At 47.5% G+C, this 19,269-nt stretch overlaps 2 protein-coding genes across 6 annotated transcripts in view; one reads left to right on the top strand and one right to left on the bottom strand.

The window, feature by feature from the left end:
* Positions 1-230: 230 nt before the first annotated feature.
* Positions 231-18,963, bottom strand: GJA5 (gap junction protein alpha 5). Of its 3 annotated transcripts, XM_074532432.1 has the most exons (3): positions 18,686-18,963; positions 15,286-15,373; positions 231-3,457 (listed from the first exon to the last, which is right to left on the bottom strand). In XM_074532432.1, exon 3 carries the CDS (start codon positions 3,406-3,408, stop codon positions 2,296-2,298), a length of 1,113 nt encoding a protein of 370 aa, XP_074388533.1. In that variant the 5' UTR covers positions 3,409-3,457; positions 15,286-15,373; positions 18,686-18,963; the 3' UTR covers positions 231-2,295. The 3 variants fall into 3 exon arrangements, with proteins under 3 accessions (XP_074388533.1, XP_074388528.1, XP_026651602.1); XM_074532427.1 differs by lacking the exon at positions 15,286-15,373; XM_026795801.2 differs by lacking the exons at positions 15,286-15,373; positions 18,686-18,963 and adding an exon at positions 13,486-15,259 and having other exon boundaries at positions 232-3,457.
* The window catches only part of GJA8 (gap junction protein alpha 8), a 49,100-nt gene continuing 42,752 nt past the window's right edge, over positions 12,922-19,269 (top strand). For all 3 annotated transcript variants that reach the window (XM_074532280.1, XM_074532262.1, XM_074532412.1), the window contains exons 1-2: positions 12,922-13,065; positions 18,473-18,708. The gene's annotated coding sequence lies outside the window, so the exon portion shown is untranslated. The remainder of the gene's footprint in view (positions 13,066-18,472; positions 18,709-19,269) is intronic.

Genomic DNA, 19,269 nt, shown 5'->3' on the forward strand with positions numbered 1-19,269 from the left:
CAGGGGGATCCAAGGCCAGAAGGAGGGAGCCTGTGAAAGTTGGAAAGTGGGAAAGCAAAGGATAAATTTCAGAGGAAGGACATAACTGAGGGAAGAAAAGGAATTCCTTTGGGCTTGGCAAATACATCTTGAGAGATCTGACACCCAAAGGGTCGCTGCAGAGATGCTTAGCAGTGGATTTTCTCCAGGCCTGGTCTCTTAAAAAGACTTCAGGGCTTGGTCTCTGCATGTACAAGCAATCAGATGCAGGGGGGACAGGTTTTGCTTCCCTCTTCCTGCCTAGTTGGCTTCACATCCCAGGTGTCCTCTCTGGGAACAGAGGTGTGCTGGGATATGCAAGGAGATGCAGGGAGCAAGCCTTTGCAGGAGGATGGAAGCTCTGCTCCCTGAGCAGCTCCTCCTTCCTTGGTAATGCAGAGGCAGGCAGGGGAGCTGGGGGGCTCCTGTTAGCCAGTCAATCAATCATTTCCTGATGTTTATTATTTATCCCCCTGGCAAACCCTCCCCTCATTCCTGCCACTCTGGGCAATGGGAATTCTTGTGATCTCTGAGCAGCAGAGGCTGGCGGGCAGCCTGAGCCCTGCTAGCAGCTCATTCTCAGCCATGTGAGAGGAGAGACATCCACAAGGAGAGATGCAGTTAGAACTTTATTAGGAGAAACCTAGACATGACTAAGATCTCATGTTAAGGAAAACACACACGGTCTTTTCAGGATTAAAAAATACAAACATATAAAAACTTACAAACAAAAACATGGTTTCCCCCATCTGAGTGTGAACGTGCATTTGAATGTACAGGGAGCTGTACCAAAGCTGTGTATCAGGAGCACGGATTCACTTTCAGTGGCCCTGAGAGAGGGAATGGCTCAGTCCCCTCATCAGCTGGTCCCAGGCCTTGTGCTTGTGCAGTCCAGTGCTGGGAAGCTGTGGCCTGTGTCTGAAAGGGCAGTGCAGGGTAAACAACAGGGAGCAGCCTGGCTCTGTTCAGCAGATCTTTAGCACAGGGATGTCAGCTCTGCACTGAGGAAATGTCTCTGGAGAGGGAGCTGCCTGCAGACCTCACCCACCAGACTCACAGTGCAGCCTTTGCCCCCAGGGGTTGCTCTGAGGGGCTGCAGAGGTGCAAAGACCTGGTCCATGGGTGATTTCTAGCACTGTGTGTGCCAGGGATGGATGGAGTGAGAGGATGGCCTGGGGGCAGAGCAGACACTTGCTGTGGGGACAAATAACTTGACCTGTGCAGGCTGGCAAGCTTGAGAGAGCAGGCAGGAGCTGAATGATGTGCAGGACCTGAGCAGGACTCTCTGCTTGCGGAGGATGCTGAAGTGTTTTGGTGGGTTGGTGAGAAGACACAGGCCGTACCTCTTCTGCAGATAAACAGAGGATGCTTTTCTCTCAAGTGGGCAGCTGGCAGCACCCTTTCAGCAGAATTCAGATTGCTTGAAAGATGAGTTTCAAAAAGGGGAAAACCACTTTGTTTCTACATGATACTTGTGAGATATCTGTTCTCACAGGAGAGTCTCTATTTCTGGTGATGGATGTCTTGCTTAGGATTGATGACATAAGTATCTTGGGAAAATTACCCAGTCTTCATCAACTGGTCATCTAAGTGATTTCCCTGGGGCCAGTCTGCTCTGCTGACTTAGGAATGAGGAAGGGATTCCAATGTTAGACATGAGGCAGCTGTGCACTGGGGACCACAGATGTCCTTATTTATGGGGAAGAGTTGTTATATACAGAGTGTCAAAAAATTCAAGTAGGATTTATTGTGTAGGTAAACTGGTATAAAATATCTGGGCTCAGGTAGAGGAAGGGAGGGTTAGAAAGAGCCAAAATGAAGCAGGTGAGAAAATCTCTCTTTCAGAAAGCTGACTGGTGTGTTTCTGCTCCCTGCAGGTGAGAGAAGCTTCAGCTCAGTGTAACTGCCAGGCTGATGTTGCAAGTGTTGGATAGAGACCACAAAGATGTAGAGGCCCAGTCAGTGTGCTGAATACAGTGTCACAGTGGATACCCACTGGGCAGGAGTCTGCTGGTCCGTGCTCTACCAGGCTAAGGGTGGGGAGTCTCTAATCCCTGTGGGTCCCATGGTGAAAATACAGCTGAGGGCTTCATAGCACAAGGCTGGTGTTTCTCTTCAGTGCCTGTGGCTGCCCCTGCCTTGAGCTGTGAGAGGTGCTGTCTGGACAGGATAGAGAGAGGATATTGAAACAGGGAGCTTAGGGGTGAGAGTTTGGAGCCCACTTTGCAGGAGTTGAGTGCTGGGACAGTTTCTTCTCCTATCCCTGCTGGAGACAGGTCACACAGACAAATCATCCGACCTCGCCTTGCTGCTGGCACGGCTGGCCTTGCTGAGCCGGCGTTTCTCGTTGAAGTAGCTCTCGGGGAAGGCAGGGGCTGCACATTCACTGGCCACCTCCGGACTCTCCACGTAGCTGGCCTTGATGAAGGGCCCTTCCCCAGCAGCGTCCTCCTGGCCATGGACCCTCTCGGTGGCGAAGTTGGCGGTGTTCTGCTGGGAGGCCATCTTGTTGCTGAAGGGGCTGATGAACTTCCCATTGGGACTGGACAGGCACTGGTTAAAATCCGGGGGCGGGGTGTACATCTGTGGCCTGTCCGCCTGCGGGGCAGACTCCAGCCTGCCCGGGGCCGTGCTGGGGCTGGCTTTGTACGACCTGGAGCACCTTTCCTTGGCTTTCTTCCAGCCCAGGTGGTAGAGCTCAGCCAGGCTGAGGAAGAGGGAGAGCACTGCCACGGCCAGCATGAAGACAATGAAGACGTTCTTCTCGGTGGGGCGGGACACGTAGCAGTTGACAGGGTGGGGGCACGGTGCCCGCTGGCAGATGTACAGCGTCTCCAGGAAGATCCCGTACAGCACGTACTGCCCCACGATGAAGGCCACCTCCATGGCGGTGCGGATCAAAATGCTGTACACGTAGGTGTTCAGCAGGCTGCCCCTGAGTATGATTTGGCCTCCTGCTTCATCCCAGCCAGACAGCTTAGTCTCCTTCTCTGCCACGGAGCACTTCTGCTGGTAGTAGGTGTCGCCACCATTTTTGTTCTCTCGGGCCTCTATTTCTGCCTCCTTCATCTTCCTCTTCTCCTCCATGCGCACCGTGTGCATGGCGTGGCCCATGTACACCAGGGACGGGGTGGACACAAAGATGATCTGCAGGACCCAGAAGCGCACGTGGGAGATGGGGAAGGCCTTGTCGTAGCAGACGTTCTCGCAGCCGGGCTGCTGCGTGTCGCACATGAAGTCGGACTGCTCGTCCCCCCACGAGGACTCGGCCGCCGTCCCCAGCACCAGCATGCGGAAGATGAAGAGCACGGTCAGCCAGACCTTCCCCACCACCGTGGAGTGCTTGTGCACCTTCTCGAGGAAGTCGCCCAGGAAGCTCCACTCCCCCATTGCTGCTCACCAGGAGGGGTGAGGAGTCTGGAGAGATGAGCACAAGCCTCTGTTGGGAGAGAGCAGAGAGTGGTTCTAAGGAGGGTTAGGAAATGCCCAGCTGGTAATGGATGGAGTGAAATGGATATTTTTGTTTTGTGTCAGAGGAAATGTTTTCATGTGCCCTGAAATGGATGAGGTCTGTTTTGCTGAAAACTATTTCACATCTGCTGGAAACCTTGTGTTGTTCTTGGGCATTCTCTTTAAATTCAGCTACCGAAACAAAAAGTGATTTTTTTTTTTTACATAACTCATCTACAGACTGCTAAATGAGTTTCCAAAACCTTGAGGGTGAGCCAGTTTTATTTTTGATTCAGAATCATCAGTGATCTGCATATTGCATCCTCTGTGGAGTAATGGATGCAATAAAGCAGCATTCATCTGTCTGTAGACTGCACTCTGGGAAGTCCTTAGTGGGCTGATCCCCTGGGAGATAAGAGTGGAATCTACAGCCTGGCCTGAGCCGTGGCACTGTCTGATGTTGCCTTTGTGAAATACCTGCACCAACACCTGGAACGTGAAGTGTGTGCAGCTCTGGGTTTCCTTTATGGGCTCAGTGCCACCACTGAAGCACAGAGAAAACCCCTCTGTTGCCCACCTGCTCCCTGTCTGTAGGTTTTGCTTTGGTTTTGCAGTGTTTTCAGCTGTAAGTGTTTCATTTACAAGCTGCAAATGTTTAGGGGAGTGTAAAGACTTTGGTGGGCTGTGCCAGTTCTGGAAACCTAATCTGCTGCCACCTTGTCATGCATCCCTCTGAGAGGGAACTGCTGCAAAATCTAAATGGTGGGTCTTGCTCCTTCTGCTTTTCTTAAATTATGAGGGAAAAATTCACAGTTCAAATGAAAGAGACAAAGAAAAAAGCCTCCTTTGAAGTGCCTCCCTAGGAGCAGCACTCCTGGGAAGTGCTGATGGTAGGTGGTCGGATGACAGGAAAGGTTTGCTGGACTGGGAGTAGGATTGCAAAGTGGAAATGAAGGAGAGCCTGTTTCAGTTTTGTTCCTGACTCTGACAGACTGTTTCTGGCCAAGTCACTTAACCTGGTGGATAAAAAGAGAGCAGTGGGTTTAGTCCATCTTTTGTGGGGCTCTGTGGGAGTGCTTGAGCAATCATTTGATCCAGTTACGCTCACCATACTTACCTTGCCAGGGCACTGCAAAGCTCTCCCTGGTGAGAGTTAAGGGCTGGGTGCTATAAAGTGTGCTCTATTACCTCGGAGCTAATGTCCTCCCACAGTCATTCTTTTGGAAAATAGCATTTTAATAAGTTAATGTAAAAATAATCATCATAATGAAATATTAAAAGCACTAGTCAAGGTAAATCCCAAAGCCACAGGGACCAAATTGTTAACTCTCCTTTATTGTTCCTTGTCCTGTCTTTAGGAGCCAATTATTTTTATAGTGCAAAGAACATTTGTGGAGAGCAGACACTGTTAAAAGCTGAAAATTTACTGTAGCAATATTGTGTAGATTTCCTGTGAGCAAAAGCTGGAGAACAGATACACTTGTTGAGGGAAAAATATCCCCTCCTCTAGTTATGTGAGTGATATAATTTAATGTAGCAGCACACGCCATAATTCATCCCATGCTTTGTTCCTGTGCTGTGTCCAGCTGCAAGGATGGATGGGACAAAGATCCAAACTTGGATCTTCAGTTCCTGGTGCTGCTGAGGGCTGCCCTGGGGAAGGTGGGGATTGCTCAGGAAGGGAGACAGGGCAGTGGCCACTCGCTGTCCCACTCCCTGTCAGAAGCCATGGGAGCAGGGAGAAGGGACACACAGGGAGCAAAGGATGGGCCTTGGCTCTTTCCTGCCCTGGCAGGCGTGCTGCAATCATGCTGATGGATGGAGATCCTGGTGGCTGCTTGGCATATGCAGAAGCTTTGGTCTGCTGCCAGCCCAGAGCTGGAGGAGCAGTAACACAGAAAATCAGCTGGTCTTTCTGGCTCCTCTCGTCTGCACTGGTGGAAGCTGGTGAATGTGTGGGTCTGTCTTACCTTCTGAGATGGCTTTGGTGCAGTTCCTGCATTCTGGAGAGATTAGCATATGGCTTCATTCCAGGAGCACCAGGGGATTAAACACAGGCAGATAAATCAGTGATGGGAAATATTTACAGACTGTGGCACTGAGATCAGCGTGTTTGCTTTTTTCCCCCAGAGTGCAGAGAAGGCAACCAGCTGCCTACAGCTCAGTGTTACGTGTGTCCAACATCACTGTGCTGCAGCACAGCTGTGTGTGGGGAATATTCCTTACAAGGCAGCAGTTTTCCAGGTGAGTTTGTTGTTTACACATGCCTTTTCTTGTTTCACCTTGCTTGGCTGTGTAAATATGAACACAGCTCTCCCTGGCTGTGCAAAGGCTGTTTTTACTTACTGCCACAGGGAAGTACAATCACAAACCGAGCCCCTCTTCCCATCCATTCTACTGTGTGCAGGTTGTTTGGGGTTTTGTAACAGCTTGCTTTCCCCAGGGATGGGTACTAAGCCTAGACACTTGTAAATTTTAAAAATCAGGATATGCAGACACAAAATAAAGCAAACATAAGTGCAAGAGGAGTCCAGAAATAAAGAATGTTAAGGGATGCAAGGAGAACAGCAATTTACCTGTCTCACACATGCACAGAATATTTCAAGAGGCTGTAAATCAGAAGGATCTGAGGTTGGTAGTCATGAGGCTTAGGCTAGATAATAGGGACCTTTCCTCTGCCCTCCCCTGCACAGACTGTCCAAAGAAGGGACTGCCTGGAGGTGCCTCCTGATCATTCTGCTACAGCCCCATAAAGAGCTGAGGTGGCGGCTGCAAGGGCGTAGGTGGCCACAGGGGAACAGATTTTGGAAACCAAGAGAAGGAGTTTCCCTCCTAGAGCAGCATTTTTGGCTTAGACATTTGATACTTACAGCGAGCTATTTTTGCAGCGCCAGACCAAGGGTCTTTGAGAGCATCTAGTTCTCTGCTGCCAGCAAGAAAAGAAGGATTGTCACCTCCTGACAGCTTTTCCTGGCTATGCAGAGCTGCCCCTGACCTAGCCTTTCTCCTCATAGCTTTACTATTCTTGGGAATTTTCCATATAGCTCTTTTTCCTCAGTCCCAGACTACTGTTGCCCTCACATGCTTTGACCTCTCAGCGTCTGAGCATCCGCAGCCTTTTATATTCCTAGTTTGGCCTCAGTTGGACAAATCTCATCTCACTCTGGTGTGACCAGACAAAAAGCACCTCTGGGTATTTTTGTGGGGTCTCAGCACCTTAGCAGCAGGGTCATGCATATTCAGGAGCAGTTGTGGGCTGTGCTTCCATGGTTTTTGCTGGCAGTTTTTTGCTGGATCCCCATGGGCGCCGTCACGGGACCCTGGCACTGGGAGAAGCGTGTGTGACACAGAGCAGGGCAGCTTGGCACTGACCCAGCACCATGGCCAGCCCAGCTCAATCATCACCTGCAGCGCCCCTGAAGCTGAGGAAAACTGAGCATCACCCCACGGGCCGAGCATGGAGTCTGCTCAGCTCCGGGCTGCCTTGTGACTGCCAAATTCCGCGATAAAAATACCCTGGCGGGGACGGCACCTGCTAGCACGGCCAGCCACGGGCTGCTCTCTGCCATTCCTTTTTTGCACCACCTTTATCTGCAGGAGGGAAAGTATCTGTTGCCCTCTGAGCAGCTTTGCCCATCCTCTTGGCAATGCCACGTGCTCTGAAGGACAGGAGAGCATTTCACATCACTGGGGCTCTGATGAACAGCCTGCAAATCCACACCAGAGAGCCAGGAGGGCTGTTCCTGTGCAATCAACTTTATATGAGTTTATTTCCCTGGAGGTGGCTAGGAAGAAAGTTTTCCCCTCTTCAGGAGACAGGCAAGACTATCAGCAGGGATATAAATAGCTGAGCTCAACACTTCAAGCTAGCTTTTCCCACAAGGGAGGTGACAGGAGGTCGCCATCTCTGCGGGATGTTTCTAAAATAAAGTGGAGAGTCTGATTATGACACTGTTTCTGCTCTCCCTTGCTAGGCTCACCTCTCCCTGTGGCAGATCCCAGGGGCACGAGGAGAGGCTCTCCAAGGAAGGCTCCTTTGTGTGAGGCAAGCACAGTTCCCAGGGAGGGGGAAAGGATCTGATTCAAAGCTATTGCATTTTTGCCCAGTCTCTGGGATTTGCTCAATCAGGTACAAATGTGTGTCTCTGGGAATTAATGAGATTTCACAACAAAGTGGAGGCCCAGGATGGTTTAAGAAGCTCCCATTCCAGACACGTGGCTGTTTGTGGATGTCATGCAAGAAGTGCATCCCCTCCAAGCTGCTGGATGAGGAGGCAGCTATCCCCTCTGGGTGCTGGACATGTGAGCAGTGACATTGCAGTGGGGCATCCAGGCTGGCTGGGGCATGGACAGTGCCTAGGAATTGCTTGTGGCTTTCCTGCCCCCAGCTGTGTTATCTCACACAGGTCCAGGCCAGCACGTGGCACAACAGATCATGGTGGGTGAGTGGGCAGAGATCTTTGCCCTGTGCTGACCCTTGTTAGGCTGAGCCCAGACAGGAGTGGGGCCCACAGTGCCAAACTGTGCACTCAGAGCTGTAGGCACTTGGGAAGGACCCTTCAGGCTCTGCACTCGAGGTTGGTTAATGCTGCTCTACTCTAGGAGCTCCAGCCCCTTGTTAGCAGCCTCAGCATCCCATGCAGCGCAGATGTTGTCACTTCTCTCTTGCAGATGGTGATCACTGGGGTACAGAGGGGACAAACTGCTTGTTTGAGGTCACTGTGTCAGAGACAGTTTGGGGACAGAGCTCAGAGGTTGGGACTTGCGAGATTGTGTCCTTTTTTCTATGCAGCACTGCTTTTTAAACCTCATGACAGCAACACAACGCTGCTTCTACTGCACATCTGCTTCTACAGACCACAGCCCTTCTCTGCAGTGCCCTCAGACAACGCTGGCTTGGCTAGCTGAAAGAAAACCCTGTCCTGCTGCCCTTCTATAGTGGGTACACCTGGCAGAACCAGAGGTATTTTGGGGTTTTTTTTGTTTGTTTTTTGTTTTGCATTGTGGGGACACGAGGCTTACAGTATTAAATGATGAACAGAGTTAGAAATGCACTATGCAGTGCTTTGAATTACAGAGGGCTTGTGATGCTAAAGCCCACCTCAGCAGGTATCTTTAGGTTCAGAGTTTACTGGCATTGGCTCCTTCCTGTGGATATACAATGGAAAAGCAACAACCTATCAGGCATTTTTGTCCAAACACCATCTCTCTGGCTTCATATATGCACACATATGCTTATGATAAGTTTTTGCCTGAACCAGGCCAGTTCTTTAGCCAAATGTGTAACTCTGATCTGCACATGAACCTGGAATAAATAGCTTTGTACTTATGCTTTTAAAGAAAAATAATTGACGTGTTTGCATAGGTTCCATTCTGGTTCCTAGGGTTCAAAGTCCTGAGTTGAGCCAGTATCAGAGTGACTTTGACTCTAGAGCTGAAATCTCATGGGAGAAGAAGAGCTCTGTGTTAACAGCTCTTGTCCTACAAGACAGACATCCAGTGTTTCTTATCTTTCTGCTCCTCCCAAGTTCACTGTGAATTCTGGAAGGGTCACACTGGTATCCAGAGCACGGGCCCTACTTGTAGCTGCAGACAGCTTGTTATTCTTGACGAGGTGTGCTTTCCCCCTCCTCTCCAAATGTGGAAAATCTCAGAGTTCATGAAAAAGAGAGTGGGTAAGAAGATAAGGGAGCTGAATGACCTGTCACCTCCTGCACACACAGGGACACAGACAGAGGGGAATCACTCAGCACCTTCAAGTGTGTACATCAGGGATGTGTTACACACACCAGATGATAATAATATGTAGAATATTTTCATCTGAAGTGATAATGGAAGGTGCAGACTCCCAGTCAGCTGAATTTTTATTAGTTGCCTGTCCAGAACATCTAATGCTATTCCTCCCCATGTGCTTTCATATATCCAAATGTTAGGGCCAAGCTCTGCCTGATGTAGTCTCAGGAGACCAAGAACAGAAGAGACCTTGAACTCAGATGAGTCAAGCTGAGGGATGGATTTACCCCACTATCTTTGAAAAGCTGGCATTAAATAGTTACATGATAGTGCTGTCCAGGCTTACATTTAAAAAGCAGGGAGCATCTTCTAATTCTCTTGGGATTCTGAATTTGCAGAAGACACTAAATTGGGCAAAATAGAGGTGAGGAGACAGGCAGAGAGGGCACAGGGAGCTCTGGAAAACAAAAACAAGCTGAGAAATTGGGGGGCTGCCATAGTATGAAAAATCTTTGAAAAATCTCTGCTGAGAGAAGCTGATCTCAAGCCCTGCTCAGTCTGTGGGGAAGGCTGGTGTAAGGAGGTGTGCAGGGATGGCAGGCCTCACACTGGGCACAGTACAGCAGCAATTAAACCTGCCCATGGGATTTTAGGCTCATTCACAGACTGCATGGGATGCAACTCGTTATAGTGTGGAAATAAAACAGACTGGAGACCTAATGGGGGAAGGAGAGAGCTCTCATTCAGACTTTTCCCATCCTTTTTCCTTCCTCTCACCCAAGGATCTCCCTGCCTATCAGTTCCCTGTGGTTTCCCTACAGTCAAGCTCCTCCAGAGAGCATTGCCTCAGTTTCTGGACAGTTTTGACCAGCTAACTCTATACAGCACCCAAATTGCTAATTCTGTCAGCCTTAGAAAGGGGACATTTTCAGCCACTATCTATTTCCCACTTATTACTACCTTGTCAAATCTCATTTCTTCCTTCCTTCCAAAGATCTGTGGGATTCTTTTCACGCTCCAGCCTCATTGCTGTATTCTTGCCTCAGTCTGGCTGGGTGAGTGGATTATTTTTTGTACTCAGTGTATGCACCATATATATATATATATATATATATATATATATATGCAGAAAAATACACCCCCCTTTGAAACTAACTAATACTAAATTGGCAAAGCCCAGCAGTAGGGAGTTAGGAAATGCTGGGGTTACTGTTCTCAGTAATCTTAATTCAATCTCTTTGTGCCTGTGCCTCTTGGAGTCCTTAACCACATCCTCACATTGTCACCTCATTCTTTGCACAGGATGCCTGCCTTGTTCAGTGCCAGCCTGGCGGGGGCTTTCTTCAACAGCAGCTATTCAACGTTTTGTTTTCTCCTCATTGTTCAGTGGGTGGCCTGTGCCTCATTTACTGTACATTATTCAAGTCCAGCTCTAAAGGCAGAATTATTAGTTTCCTCGTGGGTTTTCCTATGGCTTTCATCACAACAGTATCTGATCGCCTCACAATTATAAATCTGCTTACTTTCATTACCACCCAGAGGTGAGGAGATGGTGTTAGATCAGCTGTGCAGCTGAGGGACTAAGGCAGTGAGAGACTAAGATAAAAACTGTTCATTAATTTTGGAAGCTCTTTGGTGGTGTGGTTAATCTGTTGGTGCTTTTTCCCCCAGTGTACTTAGCAGTGTGTAATGTGTATTCAGAGCAGAGCTCTGTCTGGTTTGTGCTGGAGTGGGAGAGTTTATCACTCCCACCAGTTGCACCACATGTAGAAGTCAGAGAAAAGACAAGAAATGGGCATTTGTGGGGAAATGTAGTTTAAGTGATTTGTCTCATCATGACAGAGGAAATTGGACTAAGAAGCAAGAATTAACCCCAGTCCTCTTGGTTAGCTTTATCTGATTACAAACTGGAGGCAGTTTTTCTCCATCCCACTGTTCCCTCCTTTCTTCCCCAGACATCTGAGTGCAGCAGGAGAGCCCGGAGCTCTGCAGGGGTCACCCTTGCCAGGCTGCTTCACTTCCCAAGCCACCCTGAGCCCTGACTGAGGCATCTGTCAGCTTTTCTGCTTCTAAGGGAGAGCAGTTTCATATGGAAATTCTCAGCCATTCTCAGAGCATGTCCATAATGACATAAAAAATGGAGAAAGGCAGAAATATAAGTGTAAACCCTGTGGTTCTTTCATTAAAACCCCCTGACCCCTCTTCAAAGATACACTAGAGAGACTTCAAAGCGTGCATCTCTCTGCTCATTGCCTGCTGTGTGGCATGAATATTTCTTTGTTTCAGGGAACAGCTACCATGCTGAGTATTGCTCACAGAGATCTCTCTGTTGCTTATCAATAAATAGCAATAAAATTGATCCCCCCCCAATATTGAAGTCTCTCTCTTGTCTTCTGGGAATTATTTTTAATTTTAAGCCTTTGTCCTTGTGCCTCATACAACAGCACCCAAAGCGTGGAGCAGTCTCCAAACTGTGCTCCCTAATGGCATGGGGTAGTGCTGAATTACTCATTCCTCCTTGTCTAATTTCAGTGCTGCAAGATAAGTCAGAAAGTGGGCAAATGTGTGGAGAATGTGTGAAATTTGTCTGAAGGTCAAGAAGAGAAGAGAAGCTAAGGTATGAAGTTCTGTATTTTCTGTCAGAGCTTAATTTTTTTAATACACATATATTACTAAAAATATTGTGATAATATATACTGTTGAGTGGAAAAAAAAAACCAAAAAACAACAACCATCCCCAAATACTTATAGTAACAGGAATACTTAACATAGTTCCCAAGCGACAAGAGCCTGACGAGTATTTTAAACCCTGAAGACTCAGGAATTCTCCTAAAGTATTGCTCTGCTCCCAAGGAAAAGGGGAACAAAGTTAGAAATGTGTGCTTTTCTCAGAGCAGGTTTTGAAAATAGCAGCAAACGCAGGATTTTTTGGCTCCTGATACAAATGCTGAGTACTGTGAGGCTTCTGAATAACTGTTTAAGCTGCTCCTAACTGCACACACATGTGCACACTTCATGCATGAAGTTCTTTAAAGAGAGGAACACATAGGCAGCAGTAGGGGAAAGAAATAGAAAGGGAAAACTTTCATCCACACTGCTTCACCAAGGAATTTGGATAGGTTTATTATCACAGAGGGAGAGTTCAATGCTTAAGGCTTATTCAGCACAGGACTTTTTTAGCTGAGGTTTGTCTAGAAAAAAAACACTTAAATGATCATCTAAAGGTTGTTAATGTACTTGAGGGACAGGGGCACTGCCTCAGTTTACCCAAGTTGTTAAAACCAGAATGCCACAAAGCTCCTTAGACATGACAAATGGGCAGCCTTCAGGAAATCAAAGGAGCCACCACAGATCTGAGGTGGCAATTAGTCAGCAACCTTTACATTGAACTGAGATTGCCTCTTTCCAGGTGGGTGTATTCCAGGGGTACCATATTCTCAAGGTGGGCTATTCTTTGAAAAAGCAGTGTTCAAGTACAGAAATATAATGGCATAAGTATTCCAAGTACAAAATGTGGGGGGGAAAGTTAGGAAGGCAAATAAAGAGAGCAGCAGCTGCTGGTGTGGGAGAGGACATTTGTCCCTCCAGGTCTGTGTGGCTCCTTGCTGAGGCTGCCACGGGCAGGATGGAGGAGAAAGGCGTTCATTCCCTGGCGGCACGCACAGAACGTGTGACTGCGAGATAGCAGCCAGGCACTTCTCTGCTCTGGAGCTACGTTCCCAGGCTCCAGGTCACACACCAGCCAGGACACACAACTCCCAAGGAAAAGAAACTGCAATATTTTGAAAGCATCCTGCGCACTTCAGAAATAGGCAGTTTATGCAGACACTTGATAAAATGTTTATACCCCGAAGACTCTCCTAGGTAAGAGTTCCCTTCACCACTGTCCCCTGAGCAGCTTGGCAGCATGTTGAAATGGGATCTGACAGAAATGGCCATTTGCACTTTATACTGTCTGAGGGAGGATGTTTGGGGCTCTTATCGTGCTTTCCTATACATTGGAATCTATGGGTATCTATGTTCATAGCAGGGAAGTTACTTCTTAATTCTCTAACTGCCTCTGGTAAAACAATGTAATTTTTAAAATGTCCCAAGCCCACCATGTTACTAGCAGGAATGTTTTACAGAAAAAATGAAAAAAAAGTTAATTTTTTAAAAGTTATTTTTTGGCCACCCTTCTTTTCCTGCCTCTCCAAATCCCTTTTCCCCCTCATGCTGTTGTAATAACTTGATCTACCATCGGCACTTCTGCAGTTCTATTATTTCCCCCTCTTGGTTGCTTACCTGATTTCCAGTGTCTTGTCTTCAATCTCCTTTCCTTGCTTTAGCACTTTCCCTTTTTGTAGTGAAGTTGAACTCCTTGTTCTCCTCAGTTGCTTCGTTTTATTCCTTTAATATGGTTCTCTCTCTCTCTCTCTTCCTCTCTTTTTCTCCACCCCCTTTCTGTGTCACTTTCTGTCTTCCCCACTGCCTGTCCGCCTTTCCCCCTCTTCTTTCTTCACCTACTTTTCTTGTCTCTCCCACCCCCTCCAGACTAATCTTTCTATTTTCAAACCTGGTTTCCTGTTGTTTTTCCTTTAAAGACCATGGATCTCATTCCTCTCCCTCATTCTCAGCCTGTCCCTGTGCCACCCTCCTCATGCCGGCAGGACGCACTCGCTGCTGGCTTCGCGCAGTCCCTTCCAGCCACTGCTGCTCCTGCTCCCTTGCACATCTTCCCACAGACAACACCCTCAGCCTTCCCCAAAGGGAAAGAGACAGCCTTGCCCCACAGTTACACCAGACAGACCCTGGAAAGGTTTTTCCACACAAGACAAAAGACAATTTAGCCAACAACATATTTCTGACTCGTTCAAGCTTAATCTGGCAAAGCAGAGTTTGTGAGGAGCAGGGTCTTCCACCTCTTCAAATCACACAGGACTTGCTCTGCTGGCTTGGACCAGGGGCCCAGCACAGCTGCAGCCTTGTCCTAAAGGGCACCAAATGCCTCCCAGAGACTTTTTACATGCCCCCTTACTGATAAGTAGAGAATAATCTGCCTGTCAAGAGAGGTGTTTTCTGTCACACCACGCTACCACCACCCCCCTGCACACACAGTCAGACTCACGAGCGTTTGGGCCTCTCTTAAAAATGTTTTTGACATATCAAGTGTCTGAAGGTCTTGTATTTCATGTGTGTGTCAAGCTGAGCCTCTGATTCCTGCACAACAGGAATGGCACAGTGAGCAGGCAGAATCAGAGCTGCCTTCTGGCTTTGATAAAGGTCTCAAAGAGTCTGTGGCAGGAGAGTGAGATTTGCACAGAAGACTCTGCTGACCTGAGAACCAACTTGCTGCACACAAGCTTTGGTGGTCATCCCTCCAGCAATTCTGCCCAGACTAGATATCTCCCACCCAGAGCATTGCCTGGCGGTCTCTATGCATCAGGGAGTGCAGATCATGAAACAAAAGCAGTCTAGGGACTAAGACACAATGCTGGCAACTCTTCTAATAATTTTTCTCCTGCTAATTTACCACCTCCTTTAGTCCTGATTGAAAGCCAGTCTACAAACAGTTGTGTGCAGAGGCTATCTCTGGAAGCATGAAGTTAGGAGCGCAACTCTTTTCCAGGAGGGCTGTATCCTCACTGATGGTTAGTGCAGGATGCAGGACAAGTAAATTCCCACAGCAGCTCAGTGACCTCCTGGTATGGAGACATGTAGAGTCACCTGCTGCTTCATTTCTAACTTTACTGAAAGCCCTTCTGTGGTTTATAAGAAAATGGAAATGTTTCTGGAGTTGTTTCTCCCTCTCCTGTGTGGCAGTTGTGTATCTGCAATGGAAATTCATGGGAAGGAGAATATCATTCCAGCTTTTTGTCTTTGTAGAGTAATTTCCACGAAGCATTATTATGTAAACTCATGTTGATTTCATGCCAGTGAGATTGTCAAGGAACTCATCATAGAAGTGTCCAAAAAAAAGGTGTTAATAATACAGGTCCAGCTCACAGATGGCTTTGGGATAGGCTAGGGAGAAGGCTTGTCAAGTGTTTTTCACATGCTGTAGAGAGACAGGTCCTGTGAGAGAGCTGTCTGAAATGCACTCACCTCCCTGCTGACACTTTGCTGTGCACTCAGGGTGACCAGGGCTGGTTCTCCCTGCTCCTCCTCTGTGTTTCCTGCCCAAGGGCTGTTCCTGAGTGGCACACGGAGGTAATCCTGAATCCTGAAGCAGATACAGTCTGGTTCTGTTGATTGTCAGAGGAAGGGGAGAAGGTTTCTGCCCAACTCATGCATGATGCATAGGAGGTACCTGTTGAGAGCCCTTTCTGTTTTGGTGCTAGAGATAACTATTTGAGTTTTGATGCATGAAAAGGAAATGGTAGAAGGCAGACAGGGAGGCAAAAGACAGAAAGAGGAGCAGAGATATTGTATGGATACTTCAGCCAGCCCCTCAATGTGTCATCCCTTCTCTACTGCACCCTCTTCAAGGGAAAACAGAGGAGCCCTGGCAGCTTTTCAGCCCATCAGCTAGAAAAATAGCTGGTTTGCTCAATCTTTAACAGGGAAAAAGAATTTTGACTCCCCTCCCTAAGACCCTGTTATGCAAAACTTGTCTGACTTAAGTGAGGAGAGCAAGTGGAGGAGAATGCTGTCCCCAACAGTGGGAATGAGGAGAACAGCTGACAGCTTGCCATGTGCAGCTTGCAGATCACAGCAGTTTGTGATGCTGTGCAATGCATTTTGAAGGAAAGCAGAAATAAAACTGGGAGGGAAAGGGAAAATAAAACAACATGTGCTATCTTTTGATCAAATCTTAAGAGCTTTCTTGGATTAGGAATCCTGACCCCCTAGGTACAAGGAACAGAGCAGCTCTTATCTACCTGGAGTTCAGCAAACCGTATGATATGGTGTCCCAGAAGAAGCAAATTAGTGTAGAAGATTCAGATGAAGAAGACAGGGATTATTAAATAAATCCTCAAGTGAGTAAGAGACTGACAGAATTGATACACCAGTTCCTTAATAGGTTGAAGGGAAATTATCTGCGAGGCTGCTTAAAGATTGCTCTTAGGACTGATCTTTTTTTTATATTTTTGTTAATTACCTTGGCACAGAATGTAGAAACACTAATGAAATCTGCTGGTGAGACCAAGCTGGGAGGTATCAGGAGGGCAGAGGTGGATTCCAGCCCTGCCAGAACTGAAGGCTCTTTGTGACTGTGGAGGGATCAAGGTGAGGTTAAGTGGGAGAGTGCAAAGTCACACACTAGGAACTTGTTTGAAGAGTAACAGCAATCTCCATCTCCCAGGAGAAAGAGATGGAGAGAGTTCATGGCTCAAGGGAGGAGGAACCAGCGATGCTACACGGGCGTGGGAAAGGCAAGCAAACTTTGAGGATGTAGCAGCATTTCCAGTTGCAGTGAGTGAAGTAATGTCATCCAAGAGGATGAGACTTCCCCAAAACAGTGTCTGCAGTGCTGCTTCCCCACATGCAGGGAGGATATCCAGCCTGGAGCAGGTGCAGAGGAAGGCAGTGGGGTGGTCAGAGGGATGGAAGGTGTCTCAGCCAACACTGTGTTTACTTATCAGTCACAGCAGGGACTGCACAGAGATATTTGAGCTGATTTGGAAATAGATGTGCTACCAGTCTGAGCTCTTCAGCATTAATTATTTTGCACTGAATTTCATGCTAGTGCAGCTACACAAAGTAATTAAACCACGGTGTGATGTGCCTGCAGGGTGAATACTGTAAGGGAGCTTAGTTACTTAGTCTGGCAGAACAAAGGTTAAGAGAGGAGAGATTTGCTGCCTATAAATACTTTTAGGGACTGGGGGTTGGGAGAGTAAGTGCTCAGGAGAGAGCAGAGCTACATGAGCTAAAGGACAATGTGGCACAAGAATAAATAGATATAAATTGGCCATGAATGAATTTAGGTTGGAAATCAGAAGGTTTCTAAGCAACAGAGCGGGCAAGGAGGTGCTGGAACAGCATTTTAGCAGCACAAGTTAGGGTGGGAACCTAATGAGATTTAGGACAGAGTTTAGTAAGTTTAGAAAAGGCCATTTGGTTTGTACTTGCTCGTTATTCAAAGGGATTGAACCTGATAAGCCAAGAGGTCCCTTTTTCATTCTATTTCCTGTACTTCCTTAGTGCCTTAGCAGATCCGCACCCTTGCATACAAAAGCCAGGTAAATCTGGAGCAGAGTTTGTGTGATGAGTTTTTCAGCACTGATCCCATGGATATTTAATGGAGGGATTCACTCTGTGCCTGAGATTTAAACAAACAAAAAGAGCAAGCCAGGAGGATGCATGGAGAAGGTCTGCAGATATGCAGCAGTACAGATGAGAGCTCACATATGAGAATTTCTTCACAAAAAACAGGTGCTCCCAGAGCATCTGGCTTTGCTGGAAGGCTGTTTGTTTCAAATACAGCTCTTGAGATGTGAAAACTGAAAGAGATTGTCTGAAGGGAAAATGTCTTGTACATTCTTGCCATTACCAAGGACTTCTGTCCTTGAGGAGGATGTCAGGTTTGCTGCATTGGGAAATTTCAGAAAAAAACCACCATCCAACAGTGGCTGAGCTCATCTCTGCTGCCTGGCCACAGCACTGCACTCATTCTGGTTCTCATAATGTTCCATGCTGGACAGGCACCTCTCCAAAGCACCTCAGTACCTTCTCCAAAGCACCAAAGGATGGTACCTTCCTGATGGAACATTTTGTCTCAAATCCCCATGCACAGATATGATTGAGAGAGAAGGCCAGAGAGGGAAGTTCTCTGTTTTACATTAGACCTCTGGAGACAGTTTGAAGGCATCCTCCAGCAGGAGGCAAATTCCCAAGGACAGGCTGGGCCCAAGGGAAGAGGAGTAGCAAAGGCCCCTGAATAAGAACAGTTTTATAGTTACAGTTCCTCATTTAGTAAAAATCCCAAGTTATTCCATATGGATGGATGTTTTCATCTTCCCAACCCAGAATACCATACCAGCACAGAGTGAGAAAAGAGGAAACAAGAAACAGCCAGATGTGAAACATCACTCTGTGTCAGACTCATTTTCCAGCAAACTTTTCAGCAAGAACAACTTGAAGAGGTTTTCATCTCAGTGAGGAGAAATTGCCATCTATCCCAAAGTAAATGCTCAGCTGTCAGGTTTATGTTACTGGAAAAAAAGTACTGCCCTCTCACCCCTCCTGCCTCCACTTCTCAGCTCTGCAGCATCTCTGAGTAGTTGAGAAGTGCTTTGCAGATGATAATGAAATTGCAGCTCCTATAAACACCTTCCTTGTTTTACAGGTGAAGGACCCAGACCATGGAGAGCATAAAGGATTTGTCCAAAGAACCAGCAAGTCATTTTAAAACAAGGAGTCCTCATCTACCTAGCCACCAGACATTCACCTTGTCCTCCAAACTTCCAGCTGGATGAATTGCTGCCTGACAGAAATATGTGTGTATACAAATATTCCCAGATATGTTTCCAAAAGAAGAAAAGAAAGAGCAGACCTTTACCTCTTTCTGCTGAGCCTGCACAGGTAGGGAGAGGAGCAGGTCAAGTTGACTGAGGGTTGGGTGAGCTTTAGCAGAGCTCTGTGCCAGCCTTGGGCTCCCAGAAGAGATCCTGAAGGGTCTGAGGGATCAGGCAGGAGCTCAGCCTGTGCTCTGACACTGCCTCACTGCCTGGACATCCCTCCAGCCTGGAGGGGACCAATGCTGGGGGAGACTCACCCCTGAGCTGTTCCTGACATGTACTGGCAGCTGTCTGCCTGCTATTCTTTTAAAGGGTCTTCGTGGATCAGGATAAAATGTGATCTTACGCAGGCGGCATTGTGAGCACGGCTTGGCTCGGGTTCAGCTCTTCCTCTGGCTCCCAGCTACTCTATTTTTATTGAAGGAATTCGAGGCTATCAGAAAGGAAGTCAAATTGTTTTAGGAAAACAATAGAAAAGCAACTTGAAGTTTATTAGCTTCCTGCCCAGGGCCTGTGACCAACTTGTCAAACTTATTAGAGTGATGGCAGGACTATTTATTTAAAAGGGCTAGCTACAGGACCCACAATTTCATTCCTGTTTGGGCCTTAGTGAAAACAAAGGAAA

The sequence above is a fragment of the Zonotrichia albicollis genome, chromosome 2 (assembly GCF_047830755.1).
Source record: "Zonotrichia albicollis isolate bZonAlb1 chromosome 2, bZonAlb1.hap1, whole genome shotgun sequence".
NCBI lineage: Eukaryota > Metazoa > Chordata > Aves > Passeriformes > Passerellidae > Zonotrichia > Zonotrichia albicollis.